The following is a 14841-nucleotide window of genomic DNA, read 5'->3' as shown; positions in this document are numbered from 1 at the left end:
CTCGTCTGGGGACAAGGGGCGCAGGACACGGACGGGCTGCGTCTCTGGCACGACAGGGAGATGGCCTGATACTCTGAGACGTCGATAATCCCGTAGCAGCAGCAGCTGGGAAATCTGGTTGACGCGTCCCACTATGATGGCCTCTGACAAGAGTCTAAGCGCTGCTGTCTGCAGTTGCTGCGTCTCATCAAGCGCAAGAGCCAAAAGTCGCCGCCATCGTGTCCACGTATCCACGTATCGGGTAACAAGGGACCAGCTCGGCTCCGGGCATTTACATGCAGGGCAACGAGATCCGCGCAATGACAAGCTGCAGGACCGCGACTCAAGATGGCAAAGCTTGCGACAAGGAGGCCTCGGGTGCAACGCGCACAGCCATTTTGCTGCGTCAACGTGTGTCGTCGAGCGTTTCAGATGCTGAGTAGCGCTGGGGGGGGTGAAACCTGGGGAGGACGAGCTGCCAGATGGAGCGAGTGGCAGAGACGGAGAGTTGTAACTAGCTGTCGTCGACGGCTCCTAATATCGTAAAAGAACTGTGTCGATGCGCATTGTCATGATGCATCGCACCTGTGTCAAAGGCTGCTATTTTGATGGCAGGAGATGAAGCTCGATTCGATGAGATGGAGCTGATGAGGGAAGACCAATATGATGGTTTGAGCATGTGTGGCTGGTGATATGGCTGGTGCCTTGACAAAGAGAAGACGAAAGGCGAGGCGGTGGCGCAGTCATTGAACATGTAAACAGGGGCGACGATCAGACACAGGCTCAATGCTGAAGCTTGACGGTGGAAATTGAAACAACAGGGACGCCTGATAGAGTTCAAGCGCTAGTATCAGACTGCTAATAACTTCACGAGATCTGCAGTCGGTCTTGCCTTGGCTTTGACAGCAGCAAGACAGTCTGAATCCGCTCTCGAGGAGAGCCCCTGGTGTAGAGTTGCCTTACACTGCTATAGTAGTTCTTCCAACAAGCATGAAGAGGGAGAACCAGCGAATACGCGGTCATTAGTCTCTACCTAATACAGCTCGAGTCAAAGGCCAGAGTCCACCCTTCACATGTCTCTTTCAGAGCTCAGACCAGTTCCGAGGGACCTCAGCTATTTTGGCTGTCTTCTATATTTAGCAGTGGGACGATCAACGAATGATACAGTATCAAGGTGCATTCACGGTGCATCAGATTCTTCTGTTTCTCTTGGCAGCAGCCTCTTCCAATGACACATGCAGAAGGGTGCCATGCCCATGTAACCCTGGGTTTACTGTCAAGTCCGGAGACGAGACTGCAAGCAACCAGTGGCCCCGGCCCAATGGAACGAATATAGAGGATGATGACTTGCCAACGTTCCGTTTCTTATTCTCACCGGTCCGGCCATCCAACGCCAACTTGTACAATTGCAGCGAGACACGCTCCGAACATGCAATAGCCTGCTCTTAGCTCTCTAGAACTGCCTCCCTTTTCCCCTTTTCTGTCGTGAGTCCTCTGAGGGATCCCGGGAAGAGCCTCTAACTCTCCGTCTAGCCGCTCCAGTCAGCGTTCGCTGTCCGGAGCAGCTTCGGCATCCGGTGGCTGCTCCAGGCGTGTCCATCCAAGTCGCTAGACTACCGGCCCGGTCGCGCACGGATCAAACCGGCAACGTCTACATACTGTAGAGGCTCAAGGAAGCATGAAGAGACGAGAGACACCGAGAGATGGCAGCTGCCAAGGAGAGGACGGGAGAAGCGAGAGGAAAGTGTCAATGTCTGCTCGATAAGGTAGTTGATAGAACTGAAGCCTGCTGCCCTAGCCCGGCTTCCAGTATACCGCGCCCGTCGTCGTCAGATCCCACGAGCCCGTAGTGTAAGTGTATGTATGGAATGTCCTCGGGTTTCCGGAAAGAGATGGATTGCATGTGCTCAAGACCTCCGGAGGCCATCGGCATTGGACGGAGCGAGCCTGCATTGGCGCATGCCCGCAGCAGTCCGAGATCGTGGACAGACAGCGGAATGCCGATATCGATCACCACTGATGGTCGAGGCTAATTGGTCAATTCCAGCCTTTGGGTCATCGTCCTGTCATGCCTGCACGCCTTATCGCCAACTGTCCCGTCACGCTGCTGCTAGATACCTACTCACCTAGGGGCAGACTTTTCGAGTGGGTGCCCGACCCAATCATTTTCTGCGTTATTAATTTTTCGAGCGGGAAGGCTGGATGGATCAATGGCTTTGTATTATTACTAGGGGAGAAATACAAAGAAAAAAATCCATCCGCTAACGCTCGCCTCAGAGGCGTCATCAACTTTTTTCTCGTTTTTTTTTTAGGCCTTCCTTGCCCTGGCCAATCCACCTGGACTGAGCTCCAGCTCCATCCTCCTTTAGCGCACCTTTTCATTGTTTCCTACAGCTGACTTCAAAATATCGTGTGACCCCATCGTGGCCGTTGCGACATCCTCGTTGATCTGATATTGTTCCTGTTTTTGATCCTGTTCCCCTGTGGCGGTTGTTGATACCGGTCCCGGAGGCACAAGATGGCTTCAACTCAGTCGATGAGGGCCCTCGCCAGGGCTGGCCAATTGGCCCCCAATGGCGTCGCATCCCGCGCCTTGTCCACGGCTACCAAGGCCGCGATGCTGCGATCTGCTGCGCGGCCGTCCGTGGCCATGAAGCTGGCCAGCTCTGGTCGCATCGCCTTCCGGAGAGCCTACGCCGACGAGGCCCCCAAGCCCAAGCCCGGCAAGCTTCGCAAGACCTTCCGATGGGCCTGGAGGCTGACGTATCTGTCGGCCATTGGCCTCGTGGGATACACTGCCTACAACATCTACGAGGACCGCCACCCCGACGAGCAATACGAGCCTGATCCCAGCAAGAAGACGCTGGTCATTCTGGGTGAGTTGACGGCGACTGGATGCGCTCACGTGTAAGACAAGGTCATGACTAACCGGGCATTCGATATCAGGCACCGGCTGGGGCTCCGTTGCTCTCCTCAAGAAGCTCGACACCTCCAACTACAACGTCGTCGTGGTCTCTCCACGCAACTACTTCCTCTTCACCCCCCTTCTGCCCTCATGTACCACCGGCACCATCGAGCACCGCTCCATCATGGAGCCGGTCCGCGCCATTCTGCGCGGGAAGAAGGCCGCCGCCAAGTTCTTCGAGGCCGAGGCCACCTCCATTGACCCCGAGCGCAAGGTCGTGCGCATTGCGGACAACTCCGAGATCAAGGGCGCAACTTCGGAGACGGAGATCCCCTACGATATGCTCGTCGTCGGTGTTGGCGCCGAGAACGCCACCTTTGGCATCCCTGGCGTCAGAGAGCACAGCTGCTTCCTGAAGGAGATTAATGATGCCCAGCAGATCCGCAAGAAGATCATGGACTGCGTCGAAACGGCCGCCTTCAAGGGCCAGACGCCCGAGGAGATTGACCGCCTCATGCACATGGTCGTCGTTGGCGGTGGCCCTACGGGCGTCGAGTTCGCCGGTGAGCTCCAGGACTTCTTCGAGGAGGACATCAAGAAGCTGGTCCCCGACATCAGCCCTCACTTCAAGGTTACCCTCATTGAGGCCTTGCCCAACGTTCTGCCCATGTTCTCCAAGACGCTGATCGACTACACCGAAAACACCCTGCGCGAGGAGAAGATTGACATCAAGACCAAGACCATGGTCAAGAAGGTCACCGACAAGACTGTCGAGGCCGAGGTGTCCCGCCCCGACGGCTCCAAGGAGCGTGTCGAGATCCCCTATGGTCTGCTTGTCTGGGCCACTGGCAACGCCGTCCGTCCCATTGTCAAGGACCTGGCTAGCAAGATCCCTGCGCAGAAGGACTCCCGCCGCGGCCTCGCCGTCAACGAGTACCTCGTCGTCCAGGGAACCCGCGACATCTGGGCCATTGGTGACTGCGCCGTCGCTGGCTACGCCCCCACCGCACAGGTTGCCTCGCAGGAGGGTAGCTTCCTTGGCAAGCTGTTTAACAACATGGCCAAGACGGAGAGCTACGAACAGCGTATCCAGGAGCTCAGCAGCAAGATGAACATTGAGAGCGGCAACTCTGCTGAGGCCGCCCAGGAGATTGAGCTGCTGGAGAGACAGCTCAAGAAGATCCGTGATGTCAAGCCCTTCAGGTACAGCCACCAGGGAAGCTTGGCCTACATTGGCAGCGAGAAGGCCGTTGCCGACGTCAGCTGGTGGAACGGCAACCTGGCCACCGGTGGTAGCCTGACCTATCTCTTCTGGAGGAGTGCTTATCTCTCCATGTGCTTCAGCAGTAAGTACCTTACAAAGTCCCCTTTTGTTTTCCTCTGCTAACCAGCCCCGTAGCACGGAACCGTGTCCTTGTCCTGCTGGACTGGCTCAAGTCCAAGGCCTTCGGTCGTGACGTCTCCCGAGAGTAAACCTGACGACAAGACTAAGACTCAGACGAAGAACAGAGAACGATCAAATATTAGAGAGAAGGAGAAAAAAAATCGGTGCTGGAAGAGCGGCAGGTTGACCGCAAGTTTCGAAATAACCATGATTCCAATTGTCCGTTTTTGTTGAGCGGAGGGCTTGTTTTCCTTTTTATGACATAGAGTGGGCGTCTTCAACAGCCTGAACGGGAGACTAATAAAATGTCGGATCGGGTTCGAGGTTAGGATACCTCTATTGTTTTGTAAACTACTTGTATACTTGATTTGATACACCTCAAGGAGTTGGAGGACTTCCTGTACCTATTGTCACAAGATAATCCGTGTGATGGTGTGACCGGACGCTATCTGTTTCCCCGTCATTCAATGAGTAACTCTACATACGTATGTACCAGTTCTTTACTCTCTTCAAGTGCAGGATCCTACTCTTTACCCACGACTTCCCGAGTCAACAATGTCGCATATTGGATGGTTCAGTTGCATCACATCATAAGCCACCGCGTGGCATTTCCCAATCTAGAGCCTCTACTCCTTCCCCCAGACAGCAGCAAGCTGAATTTCATACAACTTCAACACGCAGTTCCACCGCCCGCCATAAAGCAACCCATTTGAAGTAACACAGTACGCAAAGCAAACGATCAACTCCGTCAGTTGCAGCGCGTGGAATAGAGCAAATCGGAAAATTCAAGAAGCCTCCAGGGTAGCCATGACGCGTGATTACATCAGCAGATTGCCACCCGCGCCACAGTACGTACCGGCAGGCGCCATCCAACCAGATTTTTCTTAGCGCCAGAAAAAAAAAAAAAAAAACTGCAGGCAAGGAAAAAGCTTAGGCGCAGACCGAATCCCCCTGCTTTCCAGATCCTTTTCTTCTTCTTTCAACAAACATTTCAACGACAGCCAACTCCCCGGCGTCTTCTCCCTCTCACTCTTTTTTTCATACATCTTCTTTCATCGCTTTCAGAGGCACAAGATCAGAACTTTTGGTTCTCCGCCCTTGAGACGCGTTCTTTCTGCCTTTACCGCCAGTTCGACATCTCCCGAGTTGTTGACCTGACAACCGCGTTTTTCAATCCTCACATCAAGAAGAACGCTCTACGAATCAAACAACCTCCAGAATCATGTCTGGCTACGGCGGCGGTCGATCCAACGGTGGTGGTTACGGAGGCGGCGGTGGTTATGGCCGTGATCGCGGTGGTGATCGCGGCGGCGACCGCAACGGTTACGGAGGCGGTGGCTACGGCGGAGGGTAAGTTTCTTCTTGCATCATCTCTGCTTTTTGTCCTCGACTGCGCAGGCGTCGAAGAGATGGGGTTCTCATCTCCTGACAACGCCCGCCTATCGACTGGAAACACTCGTTTCCATCGGCGCGATGGGCAAAAAGCTTGCTTCTCTTCCTTTTACAGGATAATCCCTTTGCTAACGAGTTTTTGTGCTTAGTCGTGGCGGATTTGGCGGCAACAGTTACGGCGGCGGCTACGGCGGCGGCGGTGGTGGTTATGGAGGTGGTTATGGAGGCGGCGGCGGTGACCGAATGAGCCACCTCGGCGCTGGTCTTCAGAAGCAGGATTGGGGTAAGTCTTCACTCTCGATGGTTTCACCGTACTTTGGATTCGAGTTTTTTTTCTCTCTCGACCCTCTAGGCAGTACTTGATTGCTAACTCTTGACAAACAGACCTGTCCGCCCTTCCCAAGTTCGAAAAGGACTTCTACAAAGAGCACCCTGATGTCACTGCTCGTTCTCCTGCCGAGGTCGATGCGTTCCGTCGCAAACACCAGATGACCATTGCTGGTCGTGATGTCCCCAAGCCCGTCGAGACCTTCGACGAGGCTGGCTTCCCTCGCTACGTCATGGACGAGGTCAAGGCCCAGGGCTTCCCTGCGCCTACGGCCATTCAGTCCCAGGGATGGCCCATGGCTCTCTCTGGTCGCGACGTCGTTGGTATTGCCGAGACGGGTTCCGGAAAGACTCTGACCTACTGTCTTCCCGCCATTGTTCACATCAACGCCCAGCCCCTGCTCGCCCCTGGCGACGGCCCCATCGTGCTGATTCTTGCCCCCACTCGTGAGCTGGCAGTTCAGATCCAGCAGGAAATCTCCAAGTTCGGCCGCTCATCGCGCATCCGCAACACCTGCGTCTACGGTGGTGTGCCCAAGGGCCCCCAGATCCGCGACCTCTCGCGCGGTGTCGAGGTCTGCATCGCCACCCCCGGTCGTCTCATCGACATGCTCGAGGCCGGCAAGACCAACCTGCGTCGTGTGACTTACCTGGTCCTCGACGAGGCTGATCGCATGCTGGACATGGGTTTCGAGCCCCAGATTCGCAAGATCATTGAGCAGATCCGACCCGACCGACAGACTCTCATGTGGTCTGCCACCTGGCCCAAGGAAGTCCGTGCCCTCGCCTCTGACTTCTTGCAGGACTTTATCCAGGTCAACATTGGCTCCATGGAATTGGCTGCCAACCACCGAATCACGCAGATTGTGGAGGTTGTCACCGAGATGGAGAAGCGGGATCGCATGATCAAGCATCTCGAGAAGGTCATGGAGAACAAGGAGAACAAGATTCTCATCTTTGTCGGTACCAAGCGCATTGCCGACGAGATCACTCGATTCCTTCGCCAGGACGGCTGGCCCGCTCTCTGTAAGCTTCCACCCCCTAACTTCTCTCGTGACTCTCGGTAACTAACAGGATCAATAGCAATTCACGGCGACAAGCAGCAGAACGAGCGAGACTGGGTACTGGACCAGTTCAAGACCGGAAAGAGCCCTATCATGGTTGCTACCGACGTGGCGTCTCGTGGTATCGGTACGTATCAATCCCCTCCCCCCATCTCCAGCAACTTCCAGCAAAAGCACTTGCTGTATACTTTACTCTCGCGTCTAGGGGCTATCTGTATTGTGCGCAACTGCCTGAGCAAACCGTGTCCGTATGGTTCTCATTATGTGGTGGAGTCTTGATCCGTGGTGTAGCGCTTCCCTCTGCTATACTCGTATTTCCACTCTTGTACCCTGCTCACTTCCTTGGTACAAGCGTGGAGGTTGGCATCCCTTGACCCTGATCAAGCTGTCTCCCCAAGGCTCCTTGTCTCCCCTGAGGACCCCGTGATCACATAATATGTCCCCTCTTTTCACAAAGAAGGTGGATGGCATTTTGGAAACGCACTTGGATTGGCCCTGGTTCACCAAGGAGTGAAGTACACAGATGGACGATATATTTACGCCGTCTCTTCACGTTCCGCGCTGGAGGTTGCTACACACACCCGTATTTCGCTTGCTAACCCTTTTTCTCTTGTGTAATCAAGATGTTCGCAACATCACGCATGTCTTGAACTACGATTACCCTAACAACTCGGAGGATTACATCCACCGTATTGGCCGTACCGGCCGTGCTGGCCAGCACGGAACTGCCATTACGCTGTTCACCACTGACAGTAAGTCTCTTCTTCCACTCCCCTCCTTGATCTACACGCAGACACTAATCACTCGCAAACAGACCAGAAGCAGGCTCGTGATCTTGTCAATGTCCTCCAGGAGGCCAAGCAGCAGATTGATCCTCGCCTGGCTGAGATGGTCCGCTACGGTGGTGGCGGTGGTGGCCGCGGCTACGGTGGCTACCGTGGCCGTGGCGGCGGCAGAGGTGGGTATCGACGATACTAAGGAGCAGAAGGGCAGGGTCGGGAGCTGACCACGGTCTATCAGCCAACAACTCCAACAATCTTCCGCTCGGCAATCGACGATGGTAAGGAGGAAGAAACAAGATCATGCGCGAACCAGCGACGGTGACCCGGACAAGTGCCAGTCGCCCGAGTTTGGAGTACCTGGAACGCATGGCAAGACGTGAACGGCCCAATGCACTCAAACGGCGTTTGATAGAGGACAGGATTGGTTTCAACTAGACATTGACTCGCATTCCTGCGCAGTCACCGGTTATTTGGTTTTTGTTGACGACGGATTTTTGTTTGCTTTTTTTTTTCTCTTATTTTCTAATGGTCTGCACGTATATCACATAAGGACACGGGAGGTGATCCATTGTTATCAGCCAACTATTTAGCTTCCATGTCGATGTGTTCATCGGCATCGTCTAGGCTGCTTTGCATCAAGGTTAACAAACGTATGTTGATAGAGAAAACGAGGTCTAAATGACACGCATTAGGCATGAGCTGATTTCTCGATGTGATTTAGAGAAGTGATTCGTCGTGCAAGTGTGATGTCCATGACTGCACGATATGTACGAGTGTCTTTGTACGAGTGCCATTTGTAAGAGTGTATCTGACATTACTTGGCTCAACGCATCACCATCACTGCGTGTATGTTCCATTCGTGGAGAGCTTATACGACTCGGAGTTCTGTCTAAATGCCTACCAGCTATAACTTTGACGTGCGATGTGATCACTATTACCGGCGCTCTTCGAGCTTCACCTATTATAGAGGGCTCTTGGAGTTGTTTCAGTGTACAAGTGAATCTCGTTCAACGGTCATATGTTGGACTGCACATGTCGGTATGTCAGAGAAGTGTTTACATACAACCATCGCTTACAACTGCAGCGCAGAAAGTCCTTCGTGATGTGTGCTGGGGCTCCTGAAGAAGTTCAGTGTTAGGAGTGATGAGCCTCGCTCGACGGTCATATCTTTGACTTGCACAAAGAGTCGAGGAAGTGTCTACATCATTCAAGCCGTTGCTTGTAACAGCACCATAGAAGATTATCCGTAAAGTATGCTGGTGCATTTCTTCAAGAGGAGCGTGATGTCTTGAGGTTTTCGTACGAGTCGTCTTCGCATGCAAGGTGGAAAGTGATTTTGTTTCGAGAGGCTGCGGTTTCTATGTTCTTGGTGAATGAATTACATTGGCTCTAGTTGGGCCAAGACTCTCGCCTTGTTGGAGGTATGTAGATTGACGACATCATGAGATGCGAATATATTGTTTATTCATGTTGAGCGGTAACTCATCTGCCAGATCCTTTGATGGAACTAATCTTGTCTTGAGTTGTCGTGTCTTTCTATCCACGTTTATTCGTGCCGAAATGTTTCCATGTCACGATCCTGTATACAAGTGTTGCTGAGATTCCCGTGAACCCTCCAGTAAGGCTGAATACGTCAATCCGCTTGACTCGTAACACGTCGATATGCTTTGACTCTAATATACACATCTCAGGTGTCATATCTTTTATATCCTAACATACTCGTCACCTTGCATTTAGGGTAAGAGGCTAAAGGGCCGAAAGTTGCCCGTCTCCAGCGCTCAAAAGGTGTTATACGAACATTGTCACAGGCATTCTGATTCGTTCGGACGAAGAAACGCAGCCTTGAGCTCTGCAGGAGTTGGATTTCGCCTCTTTACTTGCAGCCAATGCCCATCTATTTGCCCCATCAACGTTTCCCTACTTATCGCTGCTTATAGCCCTTTAGCTCGCCATACAGCACTTATTCTTTCGAGCTACTAAGCTACCTTACCTTTCAATGCAAGGGACATACACGCAGATACAAGTACGTCAACACAACGTCCATCACTACCTCCACCTCCAAGCTTCATTCTCCGCAGCCGCAGCGGCATGCATCAACGAGCCAGACAAGGGTCACATCAATCAGAGCCATTCTTGCTTCCGTCTCACTTTGTTGTACGAGGGTGTGTGCCTCAGCCCTGCGTCCTTTGCAAACAATCTATTTGTAGCATCTCGCTTTTCTTCCCCCTCATCCCTACAACTTCTCCCCCAGACGACGCATATCATGTCATATCATTCCCCTCCATCGCCCACGACGTGTACCTTGTCTTGTTATCTACGGATATACAAGTTGCAGTATCCGGTTCTGTTTCCCGTATCCCCTTCTCTTTCGCTTATATAGTGGCCATGGGTTCCAACCTCTCTACTGGGCTCCCCCTGAACACTTAGTTGGCACGGGCTTCTCACTCTCAACCGAAGACAACCTTTCAAACCCATGTCTCTCTCTCGAAATTTATTTCTCTTCCTTTCCTGTCTCTCTTCTTCATCGTGACCCCGACATACACCTACATACAGCCTTCTTAGGTAGGTGGTATTCCAACCACACATAAAGAAGAACCTTGGAACCCTGCCAGGATCATAAAGTATAAACGGGAAAACGCCAAATCCCAAGAAAACCACATAATGACAAGTCACAAAACAGTCAACCCAATACCACTTCACGCACCCCCAATCATGCGTAACAGAAGAAGATGTCACCAACCAACTGACGTACCAACCAACCAACTACCTTACGCACCCCTTCATACATACGAAACAGATTGTAAGGAGTATAAAACGCGGCCCGCGGACCCAATACCACCACATATTGCATGTATATAACAACAATGCACTTTGTATATCCCACGAAAGATATTACCGGTAGAAGGAAGTACAGGGAACAAAAAAAAGAAGAAGGTGAAAGAGGAACATTCAGTAGGAAGCGGGCGCCTTCGGGAAGGATTCTGGCACAAGGACATGGAACATGGACAAGGGGTTGCCAGGAAAGAAGACGAAAGTCGAAGGATTCGCTTGTGCTACTTGCACCCTTTTCATTCGGTACCGTTTTACGTGCAAAGGCGTATTAGGTCGTTTAATCTGGGTGTGAGCGTGAGACGTGTAGAAGTGCTGCTTTCAATCACATGTGATAAAATGAAGGCATTCGAAATGTAACAGACACACACTCACTCTATCGGATGCTGTGCTGAGAGACACACACGCGCCCCTTGTTGGTCAGACGACAGGACCACCCACATCCATTCACCTCACCCAAGATATGATATGCACTCATCAGCAGGTCATTCATTGTCTGAAACTTGGTTCCAGCCAGAACAGAACATAGAAGCTGAAAAATGCCACGAGCATACGTGGTTCGTACCCCATACTGTACTGCGGCCACCATTCATCCATGAATAGAAACACAGAGCATTCAAGCCAAGAAAAAAAAACCCCCCCGGAAGACAAAAACATGTTCCTCGTGACAAAAGGTCACCGAGCAGCCGTTCAGAAACAACAGTACACAGTCAATGCACGCCCCTTCAAAATACTTCTATTCTTAGCACCTTAGAAAACGGTAAAAAGAAAAGAAGAATCCAAGACATCGCCGAGCTGATTCACACTTGTGACGAAAAAAAAAATAGAATCTCGGAAGGAGAAGAAGAAAAAGAGGGGCCTGTGTCACGACAAAACCAACGACATACGACAAAAATAACGACAAAGTTGGCTCTCGAATATAATGTTGTTGGCTCAATCGTGTAAGGGGGGTAGTTTGTATCCAACTCCTCCCCCCCCCCCCCCCCCGCCTGGTCCAGATAATAATAGAACTGCACAGAAAATCCGTTAACAAGACGTCAATGGGGCTGAGGGAACGACCAACACCAAGACAGAGAGAAGGAAAGGGAGAAAGAGAAACAACCACTTGTGACTTCAGTACAATAACAATTCCACACCAGAGCCCGAAAGCTGAGAAGAGAAGCTCGGTATCCGGCAATCACGGCACTGAAAAAATTCAGAGAAGATGGTGTGTAAACACGGGAAATTTACATGTATATCTTCACATGTTGTAATAATGATCGTGTAGATTTCCCGTGTTGTAATAATGATCGAGCAAGAACATAAGGACAGTCAATAGTTGAAGCCATCTTTTGCAGATGCCAAAGTCCCACGAACAAATCAGACTCTTAAACCTCGACGATACACTAGCGAAGACGAAGACAGAAATTAATCGACTGATTCAACTCGAGACAGAGCCATCTCCAGTCTCCAACGTTGATTGATAGCCAAAATGCCACCCTCGCCCGCGAAAAGAACCACCTCTTTCCTCCATCGGGAAAGGCGAGCCACTCGTCCCAAGCCCGTCTCAAGTGCAAAAGAGACAAAAAGAGGCGCATTGGTTCAAGCCATATCCTTCTAATTCCCAAGAATCCTGTATCAAAAAGCGCGCCTCACGCTATCATGTACTCCAAGTAGCCCCATTCAAGGCATTCAGGAAAATCGCAACACCCAAGTTTCCTTTTTTTTTTTTCAATGTTGATAAGATAAAAAAAAGGACATGGTGTTGAGAGCAAGGTATCAACAGCCAAACTCGATTTTCAGCCCGCATCTCCTCACACAAAACAGCCGACAGAGAGAGCAAATCCGCAGCAAGTCATCTCTCACTTGTCCTTCGGGTCATCACATCATAGCCGGAGACCGCCTTTGCAAGAGGAGAAGGAAAAAACCCTTCTGCACATGGGAACAAGATGACGCAGTGACCTCTCACAGACATCGGGAGGGGTGGCTCAAAAACAAGACAATACACACACACACATGTACACACACGCATGATACAAGAGCGAGGCATGAGAATGACAAGGAGGGGCGGCAAAGGGCATCTGCCCAGATCCAACCAGAACCCGTTCCTTCAGACTGGGGCCAGGATCTCGTTCCCATATCTCTCTCTCTTCCTCTTCTTTGTCTCCATATCCGTACTGTACGGACATCCTGACCGATAACACCGCTGACAACGGGCGCGGCTGAAGAGGTCGGGCCCGAGAAGAGCCAAAAAGCCAAGAGAAACAACGGAGTACAATGCAAAAAGGGTTCTCTCGCCGGCGTGAGCCTTTTGCAAAGAAAACACCCTTATGTCAAGTGACTGTGGCGCCTGTATCGCCGTATAACAAGAGGAGACAAGACAATCCAGGCCCCATTGTCATGTCATGCACGTCTTGTTCCCCTCCAAGGAAACGCCAAGAGCAGGGAACAAGAGCATCAACATGAAGAAAAAGAGGGCAGAGAGAAAAAAATGGGGGAGCCACAATTCAAGAAACCCTGCCCACAGTGCATTTTCATTTTCATCATCCACAACCCCCAGCCCCCGTTTGAAAAGCGATCAGTCACACTCCTGAGGCTGAGAACGAGGGAATGAAAAGAGTGGCAGAAAGGAAAGGAAATCCTGACCTGCTGGTCGCCGAACTTGACAAAAGCTGAACGCAGACAGCAAAAGAGGAGAAGAAACCCGACCAGGGGGTCACAGGGACGAGAACCCAAAAGACCCAGCAATCGTGCTCCGCTTGCAATGGTTCACTTGCTCTCCTCTTTTCCATGTCTCTCTCTCTTGCTCCCCTATGGAGTCGCTCTCCGCCTGCGTGAATCAGCCATGCCGGGATGGGCGTAGTAAGCACGTGGGTGAAGGTGGCGTTATGCTACAAGGAGGCGAACAGCCTGTTGGTGAGGCGTGAGGACGAGGCCGGAAGAAGGTACAGAGTACGACCAGCTACTCTTTGCAGGACGTGGTTCCGTGGCTTGTTCATGCTGGGGGCCAGTATTGCACTGTACAGTGTCATTGTGTCGTCGCAGAATTGGAGAGACAAAGAGGCAGGGCTTGGCCGCGTCGTGATGGGGTTGAATATGCTGAGACGAGACGCGTTGGAAAGGCGCACCTTTCTCATCATCCGAACCAGGGGGACGGCCCAGGCTAACCAAAGCCAAGACACGGAAGACAGTGACCAGGTTTCAAGGCAGGGGTGGGTGTCTGTAAAGGACTCAGACCCAAGCATCGCGATAACCATGGGTCAGATGCCTCTCATCAACCTTATATCCCAATTGTCAAATTGTCTCAAGCGAGCATTGCTTTCCAACCCCTCTTTTTTCTTTTTCTTCTCTCTGTGCCTCGGACGACGCTGCGATACCGCTTCCCGTGCGAAAATCTCAGATGAAGGGGATGCGCGACGGGGGCTCGATGCATCCAAGGGAACGAGATGGCATGCGTGATTCGCTCATGTCAAGAGGAGGCCGGCGATTCGAGGGTTGGAGCTGCGCCTACATGTAGGCAGGATAATATGCCTTGTCCAGCAGCACAAGTCGCAATCGTAACCAGCCGTACAGAGCCGAGGAGAGGGCAGCCACAACCATGTGCGCGCAGCATTAGACAACTTGACCGTCTTTTCGCTTCCCGCCTCTAGTCCATGGGCTGAATAGCGAGCCCACAAAAAAAGAAGAGATACAAGATGCTCGTTCGTGGAGAGGGGAGTAACCACAAGAAGCACGAGATGGAGAAGCGGAGGCAGGGCATCATGAGATAAAAAAGATAAAATGAAATAAAAGCCGCGAACCAAAGACACACACACTGGGAAGAATTGGGTAATACCCTCGATCAGGCCAATCAGGTCCAGGCAGGTCCCAGCCAGAGGGGATCCAGAGTGTCGGGGTTGCCGAGATGAGTCAACAAGAATGGAGTCTAGCAGCATGTTCGCCGACAGCATGCACACCAGGACAGGTCTCCATGGATGTTGTCGGAACTTGTACCAGTACAGTGTCAGTGAAAACCATTACCATTCTCCACTATACTTCAGACGAAGAATGACTTGAGCGAAGACATCGGATAAGGACAGACGTCGAAAGACATGTTCCTTCTCCGTATTGCTGCAGCTGGGGAGGGGGGATAGACAGTAATGGCATGTCACAGTTATCCTGCGAATGGAACCCTCGTCCGGGGGGGGGGGGGGGGGGGGT

The 14841-nt window shown here is 51.9% G+C and overlaps 2 protein-coding genes across 2 annotated transcripts; both read left to right on the top strand.

The window, feature by feature from the left end:
- Positions 1–2497: 2497 nt before the first annotated feature.
- CCMA1212_001476 (External alternative NADH-ubiquinone oxidoreductase) lies at positions 2498–4357 on the top strand (the record flags this gene model as incomplete). Its single annotated transcript, XM_073698900.1, has 3 exons — positions 2498–2855; positions 2926–4230; positions 4284–4357. 3 exons carry the CDS (start codon positions 2498–2500, stop codon positions 4355–4357), a joined length of 1737 nt encoding a protein of 578 aa, XP_073562430.1.
- A 1133-nt stretch (positions 4358–5490) lies between these two features.
- On the top strand, positions 5491–8115 carry CCMA1212_001475 (ATP-dependent RNA helicase DBP2; the record flags this gene model as incomplete). Its single annotated transcript, XM_073698899.1, has 7 exons — positions 5491–5618; positions 5810–5943; positions 6045–7013; positions 7071–7178; positions 7675–7803; positions 7866–8009; positions 8072–8115. 7 exons carry the CDS (start codon positions 5491–5493, stop codon positions 8113–8115), a joined length of 1656 nt encoding a protein of 551 aa, XP_073561927.1.
- Between the last annotated feature and the right edge of the window lie 6726 nt (positions 8116–14841).

This window comes from Trichoderma ghanense, assembly GCF_004382785.1.
Source record: "Trichoderma ghanense strain CCMA-1212 chromosome Unknown scaffold_1, whole genome shotgun sequence".
NCBI lineage: Eukaryota > Fungi > Ascomycota > Sordariomycetes > Hypocreales > Hypocreaceae > Trichoderma > Trichoderma ghanense.
The sequence above is the reverse complement of the archived record's forward strand: the minus strand, read 5'-3'. Positions and strand labels throughout refer to the sequence as shown.